General features: G+C 47.0%; 1 protein-coding gene across 1 annotated transcript; it reads left to right on the forward strand.

Annotated features, from left to right (window-relative positions):
* The first annotated feature begins 538 nt into the window (after positions 1-538).
* polr2d (RNA polymerase II subunit D) lies at positions 539-6,106 on the forward strand. Its single transcript, XM_079678052.1, has 4 exons — positions 539-1,038; positions 3,681-3,861; positions 5,708-5,803; positions 5,877-6,106. The coding sequence occupies exons 1-4, from the start codon at positions 960-962 to the stop codon at positions 5,953-5,955; spliced, it is 435 nt and encodes a 144-aa protein (XP_079534178.1). The 5' UTR covers positions 539-959; the 3' UTR covers positions 5,956-6,106.
* Positions 6,107-17,556: the final 11,450 nt, after the last annotated feature.

Genomic DNA, 17,556 nt, shown 5'->3' on the forward strand with positions numbered 1-17,556 from the left:
GGAGAAAGTAAACAATAACGTTTATGGTTAAGTGTTAGCACCCGCCGAAGAGGCACAAACTCTTACGTTGATGTTGGAGTTTTCAATAAATTCAATTTGAAAAAAACCCGGAAAAAACAAACAAAACGAATATCTGATTAACGAAATTGAAACCCGAATAGTACTCCAAATTACGATTATTCGGATATTCGGGTACAGCCCTAGTATGTATAAATAATACTAGTGACAGTGACGTGAGTAGTTATGTAGAGATGTGACATGCAACGCGGATGTAAAGAGAATGTTGTGTTCATTATCAGAATAGATGCCAGAAAACACCCCAGATGCTTCGCTGTCGTTTCCTGAATGATAAGAGGCCGCTTACGGTTGTGAACCGTTATCCTCTCCCCTAGTCAGCGCCCCTAGTTACACCAATCAGCGTGCGATTACCGTACAGCCAATCACGATGCGTGACGTCATTGGTAAGCGACGGACCCCGAACACATATGGTAGGGCGAACACATATGGTACTGACACCGGAGCCAGTCCATTTAGTGTTTTGAAAACAAAAGCAACCACACTCTTTTCACAACTTCAGGACAGACTGCGCATGCTCACAACACATGAACTCTCACCCCAATGCTCACAATAGCGATGCAAATATTATATCAGCACCGAGCTCTTATTTTGAAGGAGATGGAAACTAGGGACCGGAAGTGATTTGTGTCACCAGCGGAAGTGATCGTGTTGTGTTTGTGAGGCTAAAGGCGCCGAGAATCAGATCAGATTTGTCTTTACCTCATATTTACCTGAATATAGATCCAAAGACCCCAAAGACCTCTGTCTTCAGACCTCAGTCAGCTGTTAGCTGTTAGCTGTTAGCTTAGCTCTTATCTAACTCTGTGAAGCTCTGATGCGGGAGCAGCGCTAGCCGTTAGCACGTGTTGTTGTTGTTTATTTATTGTTTGTTTGTTGTTGTGATGGCGGCTGGAGCCTGCTCCACTAACACGAGTGTTGGAGATGTTGAAGAAGACGCGTCACAGCTGCTGTTTCCCAAAGGTTTGTTCATCTTTATAATCATATTAATGTATTAATTAATACCAGCTAAAGGTGTGTTCACTAAAGCAAACATCTTCATATGTGAGCACGGGTTCGAAGAGTTCGGTGTTTTATCGGGATATTCCTACAGTGTAGTATTAGTACTTTTACTGCAGTATTCCTGCAGTGTAGTATTCCTACAGTGTAGTATTCCTGCAGTGTAGTATTAGTACTTTTACTGCAGTATTCCTGCAGTGTAGTATTAGTACTTTTACTGCAGTATTCCTACAGTGTAGTATTAGTACTTTTACTGCAGTATTCCTGCAGTGTAGTATTAGTACTTTTACTGCAGTATTCCTGCAGTGTAGTATTCCTACAGTGTAGTATTAGTACTTTTACTGCAGTATTCCTACAGTGTAGTATTAGTACTTTTACTGCAGTGTTCCTACAGTGTAGTATTCCTACAGTGTAGTATTAGTACTTTTACTGCAGTATTCCTACAGTGTAGTATTAGTACTTTTACTGCAGTATTCCTGCAGTGTAGTATTCCTACAGTGTAGTATTAGTACTTTTACTGCAGTATTCCTGCAGTGTAGTATTAGTACTTTTACTGCAGTGTTCCTACAGTGCAGTATTCCTACAGTGTAGTATTAGTACTTTTACTGCAGTATTCCTGCAGTGTAGTATTCCTACAGTGTAGTATTAGTACTTTTACTGCAGTATTCCTACAGTGTAGTATTAGTACTTTTACTGCAGTGTTCCTACAGTGTAGTATTCCTGCAGTGTAGTATTCCTACAGTGTAGTATTCCTACAGTGTAGTATTCCTACAGTGTAGTATTAATACTTTTACTGCAGTATTCCTGCAGTGTAGTATTCCTGCAGTGTAGTATTAGTACTTTTACTGCAGTATTCCTGCAGTGTAGTATTAGTACTTTTACTGCAGTATTCCTGCAGTGTAGTATTCCTACAGTGTAGTATTCCTGCAGTGTAGTATTCCTGCAGTGTAGTATTCCTACAGTGTAGTATTCCTGCAGTGTAGTATTCCTGCAGTGTAGTATTCCTACAGTGTAGTATTCCTACAGTGTAGTATTCCTACAGTGTAGTATTCCTGCAGTGTAGTATTCCTACAGTGTAGTATTCCTACAGTGTAGTATTCCTACAGTGTAGTATTCCTGCAGTGTAGTATTCCTACAGTGTAGTATTCCTGCAGTGTAGTATTCCTACAGTGTAGTATTCCTGCAGTGTAGTATTAGTACTTTTACTGCAGTGTTCCTGCAGTGTAGTATTCCTACAGTGTAGTATTCCTGCAGTGTAGTATTCCTGCAGTGTAGTATTCCTACAGTGTAGTATTAGTACTTTTACTGCAGTGTTCCTGCAGTGTAGTATTCCTACAGTGTAGTATTCCTACAGTGTAGTATTAGTACTTTTACTGCAGTGTTCCTGCAGTGTAGTATTCCTACAGTGTAGTATTCCTGCAGTGTAGTATTCCTGCAGTGTAGTATTCCTACAGTGTAGTATTCCTGCAGTGTAGTATTCCTACAGTGTAGTATTCCTGCAGTGTAGTATTCCTACAGTGTAGTATTCCTACAGTGTAGTATTCCTACAGTGTAGTATTAGTACTTTTACTGCAGTGTTCCTACAGTGTAGTATTCCTACAGTGTAGTATTCCTACAGTGTAGTATTAGTACTTTTACTGCAGTGTTCCTACAGTGTAGTATTCCTGCAGTGTAGTATTAGTACTTTTACTGCAGTGTTCCTACAGTGTAGTATTCCTACAGTGTAGTATTAGTACTTTTACTGCAGTGTTCCTACAGTGTAGTATTCCTACAGTGTAGTATTAGTACTTTTACTGCAGTGTTCCTACAGTGTAGTATTCCTACAGTGTAGTATTAGTACTTTTACTGCAGTGTTCCTACAAACTACACCGTAGGAGCACCTTTGCCTCCTGAGATGTAAATCCTTAACACATGTCTCTAAGCACAGACAAGACGAACAATACAATTGAACAGAGTATCAGACGTCGTGTTTGAAATGAGTATATGATGGAGGGTCCTCAGACTTTGAGGGCTGGGAGACGCTCCTGAGCTCAGAGCTATCAGTGTGTGTTAGATCAGTGGATCCCGACCCGATCGCAGGGGGGCGCCATGTAGAACTCTTTCTTTAATAGAAATGTTTGTTCTGCCCGTAAAGGGTCCAAACCGGGCTTGTCTGGATAAACACATTCAGTCATGGTCCATGCCGGTTTCAGTTGGATTATTTGTCAGTTGCTCCGATCAGATCGGTCTCCTCCATTCTGTAGATTATTTAGGACTTTAGAATCCACAGAAACACATCTCAGAATCCGGCTCACTTTGAGCATGTGTTTCAAACAGTTTAATCTCTTTCTGATTTGTTTTCACTTGAGCCGTCCTTTAATTTCTTCATACAGCGGGAATCCACATGAATGAATCCTGAGTCCAGTAACCATCAGAGTCTCTCCATAGAGCTCCTTAGTTACGCTTCCATCCTCCTTTCACTAAACACTTCACACTCATCCAGTTTGGGACAGGAGTTGTAGCATTTTGAGACTTTGAAACTTTAATTACCGCTGTTGCGCCCCCCCCCCGTGTGTGTGATGATGATGATGATGATGATGATGATGATGATGATGGTGTGTCCTCAGAGTTTGAGAGCTCGGAGACGCTCCTGAACTCAGAGGTGCACATGCTGCTGGAACACAGGAAGCAGCAGAACGAGAGCGCGGAGGACGAGCAGGAGCTCTCTGAAGTGTTCATGAAGACTCTGAACTACACGGCTAGATTCAGCCGGTTCAAGAACAGAGAGACCATCACTGCTGTGCGCAGGTAACACACACACACACACTCACTCACTCACTCACTCACTCACTCACTCACTCACTCACTCACTCACTCACAGAGAGAGAGAGCATCACTGCTGTGTGCAGGGGGGTATACTACGAAGCCGGATGTTCTCTTAGCGGCTAACTTCAGGTAAACTCTGGGTTTCCGGTCCTACGAAGCTGGTTCTCTTTTTAGCAGGCTAGATCTCCATGGTAACTGATGCTGAGCGGCTAACCTGGTCCCGACCAGGTTAGGATGCAGGCTAAGAGCTCAACTCAGTGAAAGCACTGCCTGCTGACCAATCAGAGCTCAGTGTGCGGAGTTTAAAGCGATCAAGTCATATTACAGGAGAAAGGAAATACAGAAAAGCTGCCGTTGCAGGAAAGACGGCCGGCAAAAATCAGCGACTGTGTGAACGTGAACATGAATAGAATATCACCTCCCATCTTCAGAGCAATCTGACTATTAGAACATTAGCGTTAAGAAAGCTTACTTAAATATCTGCCACAACATAAGTAACCGGATCAGAGTAACATTAAGTACAGTCCGCGGCATATCACATCATAATGTATCATCTCCTTATCTGAGTCAGCTGAGCCGTATCTGGCCGTGCAACACTCACAGTGTCACATACTGGATGCAGAAGGATTATTTGAAGCAACACATTAAGTTGAGGAAACACTCGAGTCAAATGTAATGAAAGTCAGATGGTGTCTTAGACGGGGCAGTGATATCATAAACCTGTTCATGTACGCATTCAAACACTTGTTCTGTTACCAGCTGTATTCACCTTGCAGGTGCAGCTATGTGGCTTTGATCCTGGATCAAGTGTTTAAGTCATGGATGTTTAAAGTTTAACTTCTTCATATGTCTAATATTATTGTTGACTTTTCATTCAGGAAGTATGACGCTGCGCTGTCAGTACGCTTCTCCATGTTTGTGATTGGTCGAATGCTCCAGATACCACCCCTTTCATGTGAACGCGCTCCTAACTAGATAGGACACGGCTGGCTTGAGCGATCCACTTGATAACCAGAATCGTAGGACCGTTTAGCGAGAGCGCGTATGTTTTGGATTAGGCCAACCGGCTAACTCCAACATATCCAGGTTAGGTTGAACCGGCTTCGTAGAACAGGCCTCCGGTAACACACACACACACACACACACACACACACACACACACACACACACACACACACACACACACACACACACACACACACACACACACACACCATCACTGCGGGGTCAACTGCTGAGGGGCGGGTCGGCTGCTGGGGGGCGGGTCGGCTGCTGAGGGGCTGCTGAGGGGCTGCTGAGGGGCTGTTGAGGGGCTGTTGAGGGGCGGGTCGGCTGTTGAGGGGCGGGTCGGCTGTTGAGGGGCTGCTGAGGGGCGGGTCGGCTGTTGAGGGGCGGGTCGGCTGTTGAGGGGCGGGTCGGCTGCTGAGGGGCTGCTGAGGGGCGGGTCGGCTGTTGAGGGGCGGGTCGGCTGCTGAGGGGCTGCTGAGGGGCGGGTCGGCTGTTGAGGGGCGGGTCGGCTGTTGAGGGGCTGCTGAGGGGCGGGTCGGCTGTTGAGGGGCGGGTCGGCTGTTGAGGGGCTGCTGAGGGGCTCGTCGGCTGCTGAGGGGCGGGTCGGCTGCTGAGGGGCGGGTCGGCTGCTGAGGGGCGGGTCGGCTGTTGAGGGGCTGCTGAGGGGCGGGTCTGTTGCTGAGGGGCGGGTCAGTTGCTGAGGGGCTGCTGAGGGGCGGGTCTGTTGCTGAGGGGCGGGTCGGCTGCTGAGGGGGGGTCAGCAGAGCGGTGTGAGTAGAAGTTGTATTATATGTAATGATGTCATGCGTCTCTGTTCCAGCCTCCTGCTGCAGAAGAAGCTGCACAAGTTTGAGTTGGCCAGTTTAGCTAATCTCTGCCCTGAAGCTGCAGAGGAGGGGAAGGCCCTGATCCCCAGGTGAGACACACACACACACACACACACACACACACACACACACACACACTCTGACCCTCTCCTGTGTCTCCAGCCTGGAGGGCCGGTTTGAGGACGAGGAGCTGCAGCAGATTCTGGACGACATCCAAACCAAGAGGAGCTTCCAGTACTGACCCAACAACCCCCGCCTTTTTGTTGTTGTTGTTGTTGTTATTGTTGTTGTTGTTGTTGTTTTAGCCAGGACGACGGGGGTGGTCGGTCCGGGTCATGTGATCTGATGACATCACACAGGAGTCTCAATAAACTTTATTTTGTCTTTTTTCACCCGCTGTGTCCGATCTGTTCTTTAGTGACTCGTTCTGAGTCCTCCTCGGCCTCTGGGAGCAGAGCGCTTCATCTGCATCCACTCAGAGAGGCTACTCTCTAAGATGCACACACACACACACACACACACACACACACACACACACACACACACACACACACACACACACACACACACACACACACACACACACACACACACACACACACACACACACACAGGAGCACACACACACACACACACACACAGGAGCACACACACACACACACACACACACACACACAGGAGCACACACACACACACACACACAGGAGCACACACACACACACACACACACACACACACACACACACACACACAGGAGCACACACACACACACACACACACACACACAGGAACACACACAGGAGCACACACACACACAGGAACACACACAGGAGCACACACACACACACACACACACACACACACAGACACACACACACACACACACACACACACACACACACACACACACACACACACACACACACACACACACACACACACACACACACTAACTGGTTTTAGAATCATCTGGACTCTTTGTTTGTAGATATCTACTAAACTAAAGCAGAGACAGAGAGTAGGTCTGTTACACTGAGTGATATATATTATACACACTGCTCTGCTTTCTGCACGGACCTCTCAGCTGTTCTCTCTGGAAACATGGCGTCGTGATGAAAGCAGTTAATAAAATAATATCCAGGGGATGCATGCAGAGCTGTGATTGGCTGAGATCAGTCCGGCCGTGTGTCACGACTCTTTGAAACATCTCTGTTCCCGGAAATGCATCCAGGAAGGAGCCGAGGAGGAGCCATCAGTGTCTCCTCGGTTAGAGCTCCTCCAGAGAGCCTCCTCTCTCCTCTCTCCTCTCTCCTCTCTCCTTTCTCCTCGGTTAGAGCTCCTCCAGAGAGCCTCCTCTCTCCTCTCCTCTCCTCTCTCCTCTCTCCTCTCTCCTCGGTTAGAGCTCCTCGAGAGCCTCCTCTCTCCTCTCTCCTCTCTCCTCTCTCCTCGGTTAGAGCTCCTCGAGAGCCTCCTCTCTCCTCTCTCCTCTCTCCTCGGTTAGAGCTCCTCCAGAGAGCCACCTCTCTCCTCTCTCCTCTCTCCTCGGTTAGAGCTCCTCGAGAGCCTCCTCTCTCCTCTCTCCTCTCTCCTCTCTCCTCGGTTAGAGCTCCTCGAGAGCCTCCTCTCTCCTCTCTCCTCTCTCCTCTCTCCTCTCTCCTCGGTTAGAGCTCCTCGAGAGCCTCCTCTCTCCTCTCTCCTCTCTCCTCGGTTAGAGCTCCTCCAGAGAGCCTCCTCTCTCCTCTCTCCTCTCTCCTCGGTTAGAGCTCCTCCAGAGAGCCTCCTCTCTCCTCTCTCCTCTCCTCTCTCCTCGGTTATAGCTCCTCCAGAGAGCCTCCTCTCTCCTCTCTCCTCTCTCCTCGGTTAGAGCTCCTCCAGAGAGCCTCCTCTCTCCTCTCCCCTCTCCCCTCTCTCCTCTCTCCTCTCTCCTCGGTTAGAGCTCCTCCAGAGAGCCTCCTCTCTCCTCTCTCCTCTCTCCTCGGTTAGAGCTCCTCCAGAGAGCCTCCTCTCTCCTCTCTCCTCTCCTCTCTCCTCGGTTATAGCTCCTCCAGAGAGCCTCCTCTCTCCTCTCTCCTCTCTCCTCGGTTAGAGCTCCTCCAGAGAGCCTCCTCTCTCCTCTCCCCTCTCCCCTCTCTCCTCTCTCCTCTCCTCTCTCCTCTCTCCTCGGTTAGAGCTCCTCGAGAGAGCCTCCTCTCTCCTCTCTCCTCTCTCCTCTCTCCTCGGTTATAGCTCCTCCAGAGAGCTTCCTCTCTCCTCTCTCCTCTCCTCTCTCCTCGGTTAGAGCTCCTCCAGAGAGCCTCCTCTCTCCTCTCCCCTCTCCCCTCTCTCCTCTCTCCTCGGTTAGAGCTCCTCCAGAGAGCCTCCTCTCTCCTCTCTCCTCTCTCCTCTCTCCTCTCCCCTCTCTCATCTCTCCTCTCTCCTCGGTTAGAGCTCCTCCAGAGAGCCTCCTCTCTCCTCTCTCCTCTCTCCTCGGTTAGAGCTCCTCCAGAGAGCCTCCTCTCTCCTCTCTCCTCTCTCCTCGGTTATAGCTCCTCCAGAAAGCCTCCTCTCTCCTCTCTCCTCTCTCCTCTCTCCTTGGTTAGAGCTCCTCCAGAGATCCTCCTCTCTCCTCTCTCCTCTCTCCTCGGTTAGAGCTCCTCCAGAGAGCCTCCTCTCTCTTCTCTCCTCTCTCCTCTCTCTTCTCTCCTCTCTCCTCTCTCCTCTCTCCTCTCTCCTCTCTCCTCGGTTAGAGCTCCTCCAGAGAGCCACCTCTCTCCTCTCTCCTCTCTCCTCGGTTAGAGCTCCTCGAGAGCCTCCTCTCTCCTCTCTCCTCTCTCCTCTCTCCTCTCTCCTCGGTTAGAGCTCCTCGAGAGCCTCCTCTCTCCTCTCTCCTCGGTTAGAGCTCCTCCAGAGAGTCTCCTCTCTCCTCTCTCCTCTCTCCTCTCTCCTCTCTCCTCAGTTAGAGCTCCTCCAGAGAGCCTCCTCTCTCCTCTCTCCTCTCTCCTCTCTCCTCGGTTAGAGCTCCTCGAGAGCCTCCTCTCTCCTCTCTCCTCTCTCCTCGGTTAGAGCTCCTCCAGAGAGCCTCCTCTCCCCTCTCCCCTCTCTCCTCTCTCCTCTCTCCTCGGTTAGAGCTCCTCCAGAGAGCCTCCTCTCTCCTCTCTCCTCTCCTCTCTCCTCGTTATAGCTCCTCCAGAGAGCCTCCTCTCTCCTCTCTCCTCTCTCCTCGGTTAGAGCTCCTCCAGAGAGCTCTCCTCTCTCCTCTCCCCTCTCCCCTCTCTCCTCTCTCCTCTCTCCTCGGTTAGAGCTCCTCGAGAGCCTCCTCTCTCCTCTCTCCTCTCTCCTCGGTTAGAGCTCCTCCAGAGAGCCTCCTCTCTCCTCTCTCCTCTCTCCTCGGTTATAGCTCCTCCAGAGAGCCTCCTCTCTCCTCTCTCCTCTCCTCTCTCCTCGGTTAGAGCTCCTCCAGAGCCTCCTCTCTCCTCTCTCCTCTCTCCTCGGTTATAGCTCCTCCAGAGAGCCTCCTCTCTCCTCTCCCCTCTCCCCTCTCTCCTCTCTCCTCGGTTAGAGCTCCTCCAGAGAGCCTCCTCTCTCCTCTCTCCTCTCTCCTCGGTTAGAGCTCCTCCAGAGAGCCTCCTCTCTCCTCTCTCCTCTCTCCTCTCTCCTCTCCCCTCTCTCATCTCTCCTCTCTCCTCGGTTAGAGCTCCCTCCAGAGAGCCTCCTCTCTCCTCTCTCCTCTCTCCTCGGTTAGAGCTTCTCCAGAGAGCCTCCTCTCTCCTCTCTCCTCTCTCCTCGGTTATAGCTCCTCCAGAGAGCCTCCTCTCTCCTCTCTCCTCTCTCCTCTCTCCTTGGTTAGAGCTCCTCCAGAGATCCTCCTCTCTCCTCTCTCCTCTCTCCTCGGTTAGAGCTCCTCCAGAGAGCCTCCTCTCTCCTCTCCTCTCTCCTCGGTTAGAGCTCCTCCAGAGAGCCTCCTCTCTCCTCTCCTCTCTCCTCTCCTCTCTCCTCGGTTAGAGCTCCTCCAGAGAGCCTCCTCTCTCCTCTCTCCTCTCTCCTCTCTCTCCTCTCCCATCTCTCCTCTCTCCTCGGTTAGAGCTCCTCCAGAGAGCCTCCTCTCTCCTCTCTCCTCTCTCCTCGGTTAGAGCTCCTCCAGAGAGCCTCCTCTCTCCTCTCTCCTCTCTCCTCGGTTATAGCTCCTCCAGAGAGCCTCCTCTCTCCTCTCTCCTCTCTCCTCTCTCCTTGGTTAGAGCTCCTCCAGAGATCCTCCTCTCTCCTCTCTCCTCTCTCCTCGGTTAGAGCTCCTCCAGAGAGCCTCCTCTCTCCTCTCTCCTCTCTCCTCGGTTAGAGCTCCTCCAGAGAGCCTCCTCTCTCCTCTCCTCTCTCCTCTCCTCTCTCCTCGGTTAGAGCTCCTCCAGAGAGCCTCCTCTCTCCTCTCTCCTCTCCCCTCTCTCCTCTCTCCTCGGTTATAGCTCCTCCAGAGAGCCTCCTCTCTCCTCTCTCCTCGGTTAGAGCTCCTCCAGAGAGCCTCCTCTCTCCTCTCTCATCTCTCCTCTCTCCTCGGTTAGAGCTCCTCCAGAGAGCCTCCTCTCTCCTCTCTCCTCGGTTAGAGCTCCTCCAGAGAGCCTCTCCTCTCCTCTCTCCTCTCTCCTCTCTCCTCTCTCCTCTCCCCTCTCTCCTCTCTCCTCGGTTAGAGCTCCTCCAGAGAGCCTCCTCTCTCCTCTCCTCTCTCCTCTCCCCTCTCTCCTCTCTCCTCGGTTAGAGCTCCTCCAGAGAGCCTCATCTCTCCTCTCTCCTCTCTCCTCTCCCCTCTCTCCTCTCTCCTCGGTTAGAGCTCCTCCAGAGAGCCTCCTCTCTCCTCTCTCCTCTCCCCTCTCTCCTCTCTCCTCGGTTAGAGCTCCTCCAGAGAGCCTCCTATCTCCTCTCTCCTCTCTCATCTCTCCTCTCTTTCCTCTCTCCTCTCTCGTGGTCATGAACCACGAGAGGTCATGAACTCATCTGTCCATCAGACAGAGGGCTGCTGTGCCTCCTGTCATCATTAATGGACGTCTCTTTAAAATGACCGCTCAGAGGAGAGGAGTTCTCATTTCTCTAACCGCCTGCTGCTTCCCCTCCCCTCTCCTCGGCTCCCCTCCTCGGCTCCTTGGCTCGCATCTCCTGTGGGCGGGACTAAGACACGAGGAGGGGAGCCGAGGAGGGGAGTTAGAGAGATGAGAAAGGGCCCTGGGGAGTTTCATGAACATATCGGACTTCTCTTACGGATTGCTGAGCATTAGACTTGTGTTGTGTGTTTATACTTTATTCCAACTTGAAATATGTTAATACCTGAACACACTGCTGCTGTTAAATACTTTCCCAATGTGGGATTTATAAACTGTCTATTTATTTTATAGATTAAAAAACACATCTATGTATTTTCAAGCTAAAGGTGATACACAGTATAAACTGCATACTGTTGTCTTTTCAAAGACATGTTACATTTGAAAAGCATATATTTCTATGTTTAGGACAAACATTTAAAGACTGCTTTAATTTATCAAATTCTATAATATAAAAGTGGCAGATTTTTTTTTAATGAAACAGACCGGACCTAGGCTGCATACCAACAGGCTCCGTGTACGTTTTGTCAGTTTGATTTTTCTTCTAAACCAAAAGTCAGAAAACAAAAATATCAGCCTTTTCCGTTTTTGATTTAAAACGAAAAAACGGAAAACCAAAGCCTTTTTTCCGTTTATATAGATGAGAGTAACACCCACGTGACTTCCGGGCAAAAAATAGGGCCTCGCCCACTTTTGAGGGAAAACAACGCTGTCATTTGAACGGCGGTCAAAACACATTCTGAAGTTTTTGCCAATCCGATCAAATTGTTTTGAAAACCGTGGATTTGTGGATCTTCAAAGAGCTCGATGACGATGGCCAGTCAGGCAAACAGTTACATTCGATCATTGGAAATCGACAATCGGTCTTGATATATGGTTACATTAAAATCAGTAGGCGAGGCTTTAACTTCTCCAGCTGTTACTCTCATGAGCGAGGCGGAACATAAGAGTGTTATCATGCCAGAAAGCTGCTGTGTCGTTTGTTGCTCCTCAAACATTAAAACAAATCCAGAGTTCAGTGTTTCTGAACTCCCTCTCAGAACAAAGGACAGTAACAGAAGAGCTCTGTGGCTTCAGGCTCGATTGACGTTCAAATGACAGCGTTATTTCCCCCAAAAGTGGGCGGGGCCGTAAAGTCACGTAGATGTTACTCTCATCTATCGATCACCTACTGCTTTATTTAACCATATATCGAGCCCGATCGTCGATTTCTAACGGCTTAATGCAGCTGTTTGCCTGTCTGGCCGTTGGAATCGGGCTCTTTGAAGATACACAAATCTCCAGTTTTCTTACATTTCTGATTGGATTGGCAAAAACTTCAGAATTTGAATAGAGAGCCGCAGTGACGCGTCCTAAAACCCGGAAGCAAGTTAGCATTTTTAGCCCTTCCGGTTCCTTCCTCAAAAAGCGATGCATTTTTTCCATAGGGTTTTGGAAAATAGCTCCAAATAAGGTCTGTGGTTGAGACACATTTAAGAGAGGGCTCACGTTTTGTTCTACGACATTAATTACATCAGCAGTGACCCCACTGGGGATTTCTGAAGAGTTTACGTGTCTGAAAAACGATGCTTGTTACCGAGTGGCTGAATAGGACTACAGAAATTGTCGAGGCCGTTGTACGTCATTACGCAGAACACATAAACACTCCCGCTAAATTTGTTTCCCTCTGTGTTCTGCTTAAAAGCTAGTACCTGCCTATCTTTAGTATCTGTATATCTATATCTGACCATTAGAATCTGTATTTTTGAAATTGTCGTTTTTAACACCGTAGTTTTACAAATTATAGAATAATTAATTACCAGTGTTTTCCAATTTTACTCGGCAGTTCGTTTCGTTAACTAACGTTAGCTAAAGCTAGCGCTACTAGTTAGCTACGCAATGGTTTGTTGCTTTGCTCCGGGTTGCAGCCACAGGTCTTCGCATGAAACGTGCTTGTTCTATCGTTTCCCAGCCAATGTTTTCCAAAGGAGAGTCTGGATTCGTGCCATGAGGTAAGCTGACGTTACATTTTTGTCCATGTCACGGTGAAATGTAAATGATGGGTAGTGACTGTATCGCCGCTTTAGAGATGGCGCTGCTGAAAAGACCGCAACATAAGTAAAGATAATGAATACATCTTATTAAAACCTGTGTGTCTTATATGATAAGTCTAATTAGTACAAGCAGCATAACGTTTCACCATGTAACTAAAGATTGTAGTCAGGGAAATCAGTTTGACATATTGAACTAATAACAAATCACCTCTGGCTGGCAGAGAACTCTGCTCCGTAGCTTCTCTTGGACGTAAAATCACATGTACATTTTACATTTATATTCTATTTAATATTCCATCCCTCACATACTTTTGTATATATAATAACTTATATTTTGTTTTTCTTGTTATGCTGCTGCAACACAAACATTTCCCAAATTGGGATCAATACAGTAATATCTTATCTTAATTAATTAAGAAATATAACTATTATAATTAGTGTAGCAGCTGACACCTATTTTCAATATGGATTAATCTACCATTTATTTCTTTAGTTCAATTTTCATCTATAAAAATTTCAAAATAGTGAAAATGTTCACGAGACTTATCAAAGTGCAAGGTTATATCTTTAGATGTTTTGTTTTAGCCTATGTACTGTATGTCTTAATGCTCTTACAGTATATGTGACGGTGTGACTTCCATGAAACAAATATTTTATATCTTCCCAACAGACGAGCTGACAGGAAACCTAACACTCTAACAACCACAACATTGCAAAGGCGAGTAAATGTAAATTAAAAACAATTCACAATTGTATTATTTCTTCTTCTTCCTTGCAGTGAGGTGTAGCTGACCTTGCACTTGGTGCCAATAAGGATGTTCCTCACGCAGGCTGAATGTTTCTCCTTCCTTACTGACACAGAAGCCCTTGATTTGCAATGCTTCACTAATTGTCATTTCCCTGGCTCCGTAGGGACACTTTACCTCCAGCACAGCGGGAGACCCTACCAGACTACTGGAGATGCCCCCAACAATCCTGACTCATGGACCTGCATCTGGGTTGCAGTGGTGAATGCCCTGACGCCCTCACATTCACTCATAGTCCCCCACTGTACAGACAAAACACCATCAAGGGCCTGTGGTTGCCCTAGCACCCTGGCAGTAAGGGAAGCAGTCACACGCTTTGACCTCAGGACAGCTCCAAAGTTGCTGGCAGTCAACCTTCCTTTCCTGAACAGATGCCAGTTTGGGCTGGTTCGCTGACCAGTGGTAGCCACCTGAATTGCCCTCTGTTGCTCTTCAGACAATGCCATGCTTGCCACAATTGCCTCAGGTCCCTGATGCCCAACAGATTTGATCATTTCAGGAACAGTAAGTGTTTCCAAGCTGTAGTGTTCCTCTTCTGCCTCGGGGGAGAGAAGCCAATAGATTCCTGAGAACCTGCCCCCGAGTCTGTCCCTCAGCCAGTCACGATCTTCGGAGGTGGGCTCTCTGCTCAGCGGGTTGAATGAGTTATTGGTTGGAGGAAATAGCTCCTCCACTGAATGCGTACGTTTAGCTGCCTTTGGCTTCTTCCACTGACAGGGGGTGTCAGTGCAGCTGAATGTGTGGATGGCAAAGATGGCTCATCAGCCGCATGACTGCATTTCCATTCTCCACGTGGGCATTCACACTTAGTGGAGAGAATCCCCTCTTCTCCTGTAGATACCTGTGGTGGGGGGATTGTTTTATTATTTAAAATATATTTACATTTGTAATGCCTTCCCAATCATCCCTTTAATTCTTTAAAGCCTACTGTATGTTTATCTCATGGATATTTCTGTGTTTTCTGGTGTGTAATATTTGTAATAAAGATTTCATGTGACACATAAAATGGATTTGTTGATGGGAATGAATGTGAATAAATTAACTCTAGGTTAACGGTAATCTTGCTATCACGACTCACCGACTATAAATGGGGTCCGCGGGGTCTTAAAAAGTGTTAAAAGTTGAGAAATCAACTTAGCGAAAATGAAGGCTATTAAAAAGTATTAAAGTATTAAAGGGCATTTTTAAGAAGAGAACTGCAAACACAAAGATGTGTTCAAACCAAGAAAAAGACTTATAGTTTCCATGACTACACAAATGATCTGTTTGCAACTTATAGTTTTATTATTTAAATTACATTCATTTTGCTTGACTCAGTTTTTTTTCTCTTAAACTCTTTTCTTTCTTTTTCTTTTCACTGCATCACTTTTGCTTGATTCTGAGAAAGTGTTGCTTTATCTTTATGAAACAAAACTAATCCCATAGCAACAAACCCAACGTGTCTGAAAGAGATCTGCTAAATATCTGAAATGTGTGTCACATTTTCTAGAAAGATGTTCATTGGGAAAAGTTTCAGAATATATCCAGAACAAATAAAAAGTGTCAGAAAAATTACTCGAAAAAATACGTGTAAAAATTGTGAAAAGCGACCAAACGTTTGGAGACCCTCAGCGTTGGTGGTATAGTGGTGAGCATAGCTGCCTTCCAAGCAGTTGACCCGGGTTCGATTCCCGGCCAACGCAAACTTTTCACTTTTTACATTTCAAGATTCAAAGGTTTTAATGTCATTGTAGCTGGCGCTACTGTTTTATGGATTAGCTGTCAGATCATTTGTGTACGTGGCTGGGCAGCCACTGCCCCTTTACGACACCCCCCCTTCTTTAGTCAGCTGGCCCTTCCATATGAGGAAAACGCCGCAGCTGTAGTAGTTCAGCATCTCCCGCTGCACTTTAACTGCCCACTGACACCTCACCCAAATCAGCCGTGACTATTACGAGTGTGTTCTTGTTCCGATCATCGTTGTATGTGGAGCTGCTGGTAGGACTGGTCTGGTACCACTCAAATGTTAAAATGTGGCCTGTAAACGTGTCAAGAATCACCGCTGCGGAGGTGTCCAGTTAGGTGATATTTGAGTGGATGTGTTTGCATCAGGGATAGGGGCGACCAGCTGACGAGATTAATTGTATACATTGAAGGACATTCATAGAAGTGTTTATACAATTGCTAATCTCCTTTCTCCATTTATTTTAGGATTAGTTTGCTCTGTTTTGCCTTTCCTTTTCTCTATCTTAGTTTTTTAGTTATATTGTATCGTGCCTAAAGACTATGTTTGCCTAAGTATTGATTTGCCTGCCTCCTATGTTTTGCTTATAGACTAGTTTGTATCATTGTGTAGAAACTAGTGATTGAGTCTTTAAAGCTACAGCACGCTCCTTGTACCGACCTGACCCTCAAGGTCTAATACAGTGACGATCCTGGCCATACTGTGGAGTGGAGCATGTGGTTTGCTGGGCCCTTCTTGCATGCAGATAGGTATATGGGTGATTTGCAGTGAGTGTTAATTGAAAGCAGCTACACGTGGTGATAATGTGTTTCTGGGGGAACCCTCAGCAGCTGGCCAGAAGATTCACTTACCCCATAGTCGTGATAATATAACCCTGCGTGTATTCTCTCCTTGTCAGAGCCAGCCTTCAATCGTGGGACTTAGGTGTGTCGACTGGGGAAGCCCCGTGGGGCAGGTCACATCATATTCACATAAACTACAGATCTGAGCTCCTCCAACCAGAGGGGAGAGAAGTACTCACATCCTGTACTTTAGTAGAAGTAGAAGTACTCAGATCTTGTTCTTGAGTAACAGTAGAAGTAGTCAGATCTTGTTCTTGAGTAACAGTAGAAGTACTCAGATCTTGTTCTTGAGTACAAGTAGAAGTACTCAGATCTTGTACTTGAGTAAAAGTAGAAGTACTCAGATCTTGTTCTTGAGTACAAGTATAAGTACTCAGATCTTGTACTTGAGTACAAGTAGAAGTACTCAGATCTTGTACTTGAGTACAAGTAGAAGTAATCAGAACTTGTACTTGAGTACAAGTATAAGTACTCAGAACTTCTATCAGCACCGAGCTCTTATTTTGAAGGAGATGGAAACTAGGGACCGGAAGTGATTTGTGTCACCAGCGGAAGTGATCGTGTTGTGTTTGTGAGGCTAAAGGCGCCGAGAATCAGATCAGATTTGTCTTTACCTCATATTTACCTGAATATAGATCCAAAGACCCCAAAGACCTCTGTCTTCAGACCTCAGTCAGCTGTTAGCTGTTAGCTGTTAGCTTAGCTCTTATCTAACTCTGTGAAGCTCTGATGCGGGAGCAATACGTTAAGATCCTAAAAAAGGACCAAACCATATCTGAAACGTGTGTAGAAATGTCCAAAAAGATGTAAGACTGTCAGAAAAATACGTAGAAAAATACCCAGAACGTTTGTGAATAATTGCTGGAAAATGTCCCAAACATTCACAGAAAAAATCTGTAAAACTAAAAATGGATACAGGACTGTGTAAATGTCTCTATGAGGGGTAAAGACCCCTCAAAGCACTTTGCACTCCACGAGCCATGCAGACCTCATTCATGCAGAGCAGCACCACTTGCTATGGGGAAGCTAACACACACTCACACTCACACACACACACACACACACACACACACACACACACACACACACACACACACACACACACTCTCAACGCACACACACTCTCACAAACACACACACACTCACACACACACACTCTCAACACACACACTCTCACACACACACTCTCACACTCACACACACACACACACACACACACACACACACACACACACACACACACTCACTCAAGTACTAAAACCACCCTGTAGAAATACTCTTTCAGGTAGAAGTACTGCATGGAGAAGGATACTAAAGATGTACGATAAGGAAATGTACTTAAAGTTTTAGAAGTAAAATATTTGAAAGCATGTAA

Source organism: Notothenia rossii (assembly GCF_949606895.1).
Source record: "Notothenia rossii genome assembly, chromosome: 4".
Taxonomy (NCBI): Eukaryota; Metazoa; Chordata; class Actinopteri; order Perciformes; family Nototheniidae; genus Notothenia; species Notothenia rossii.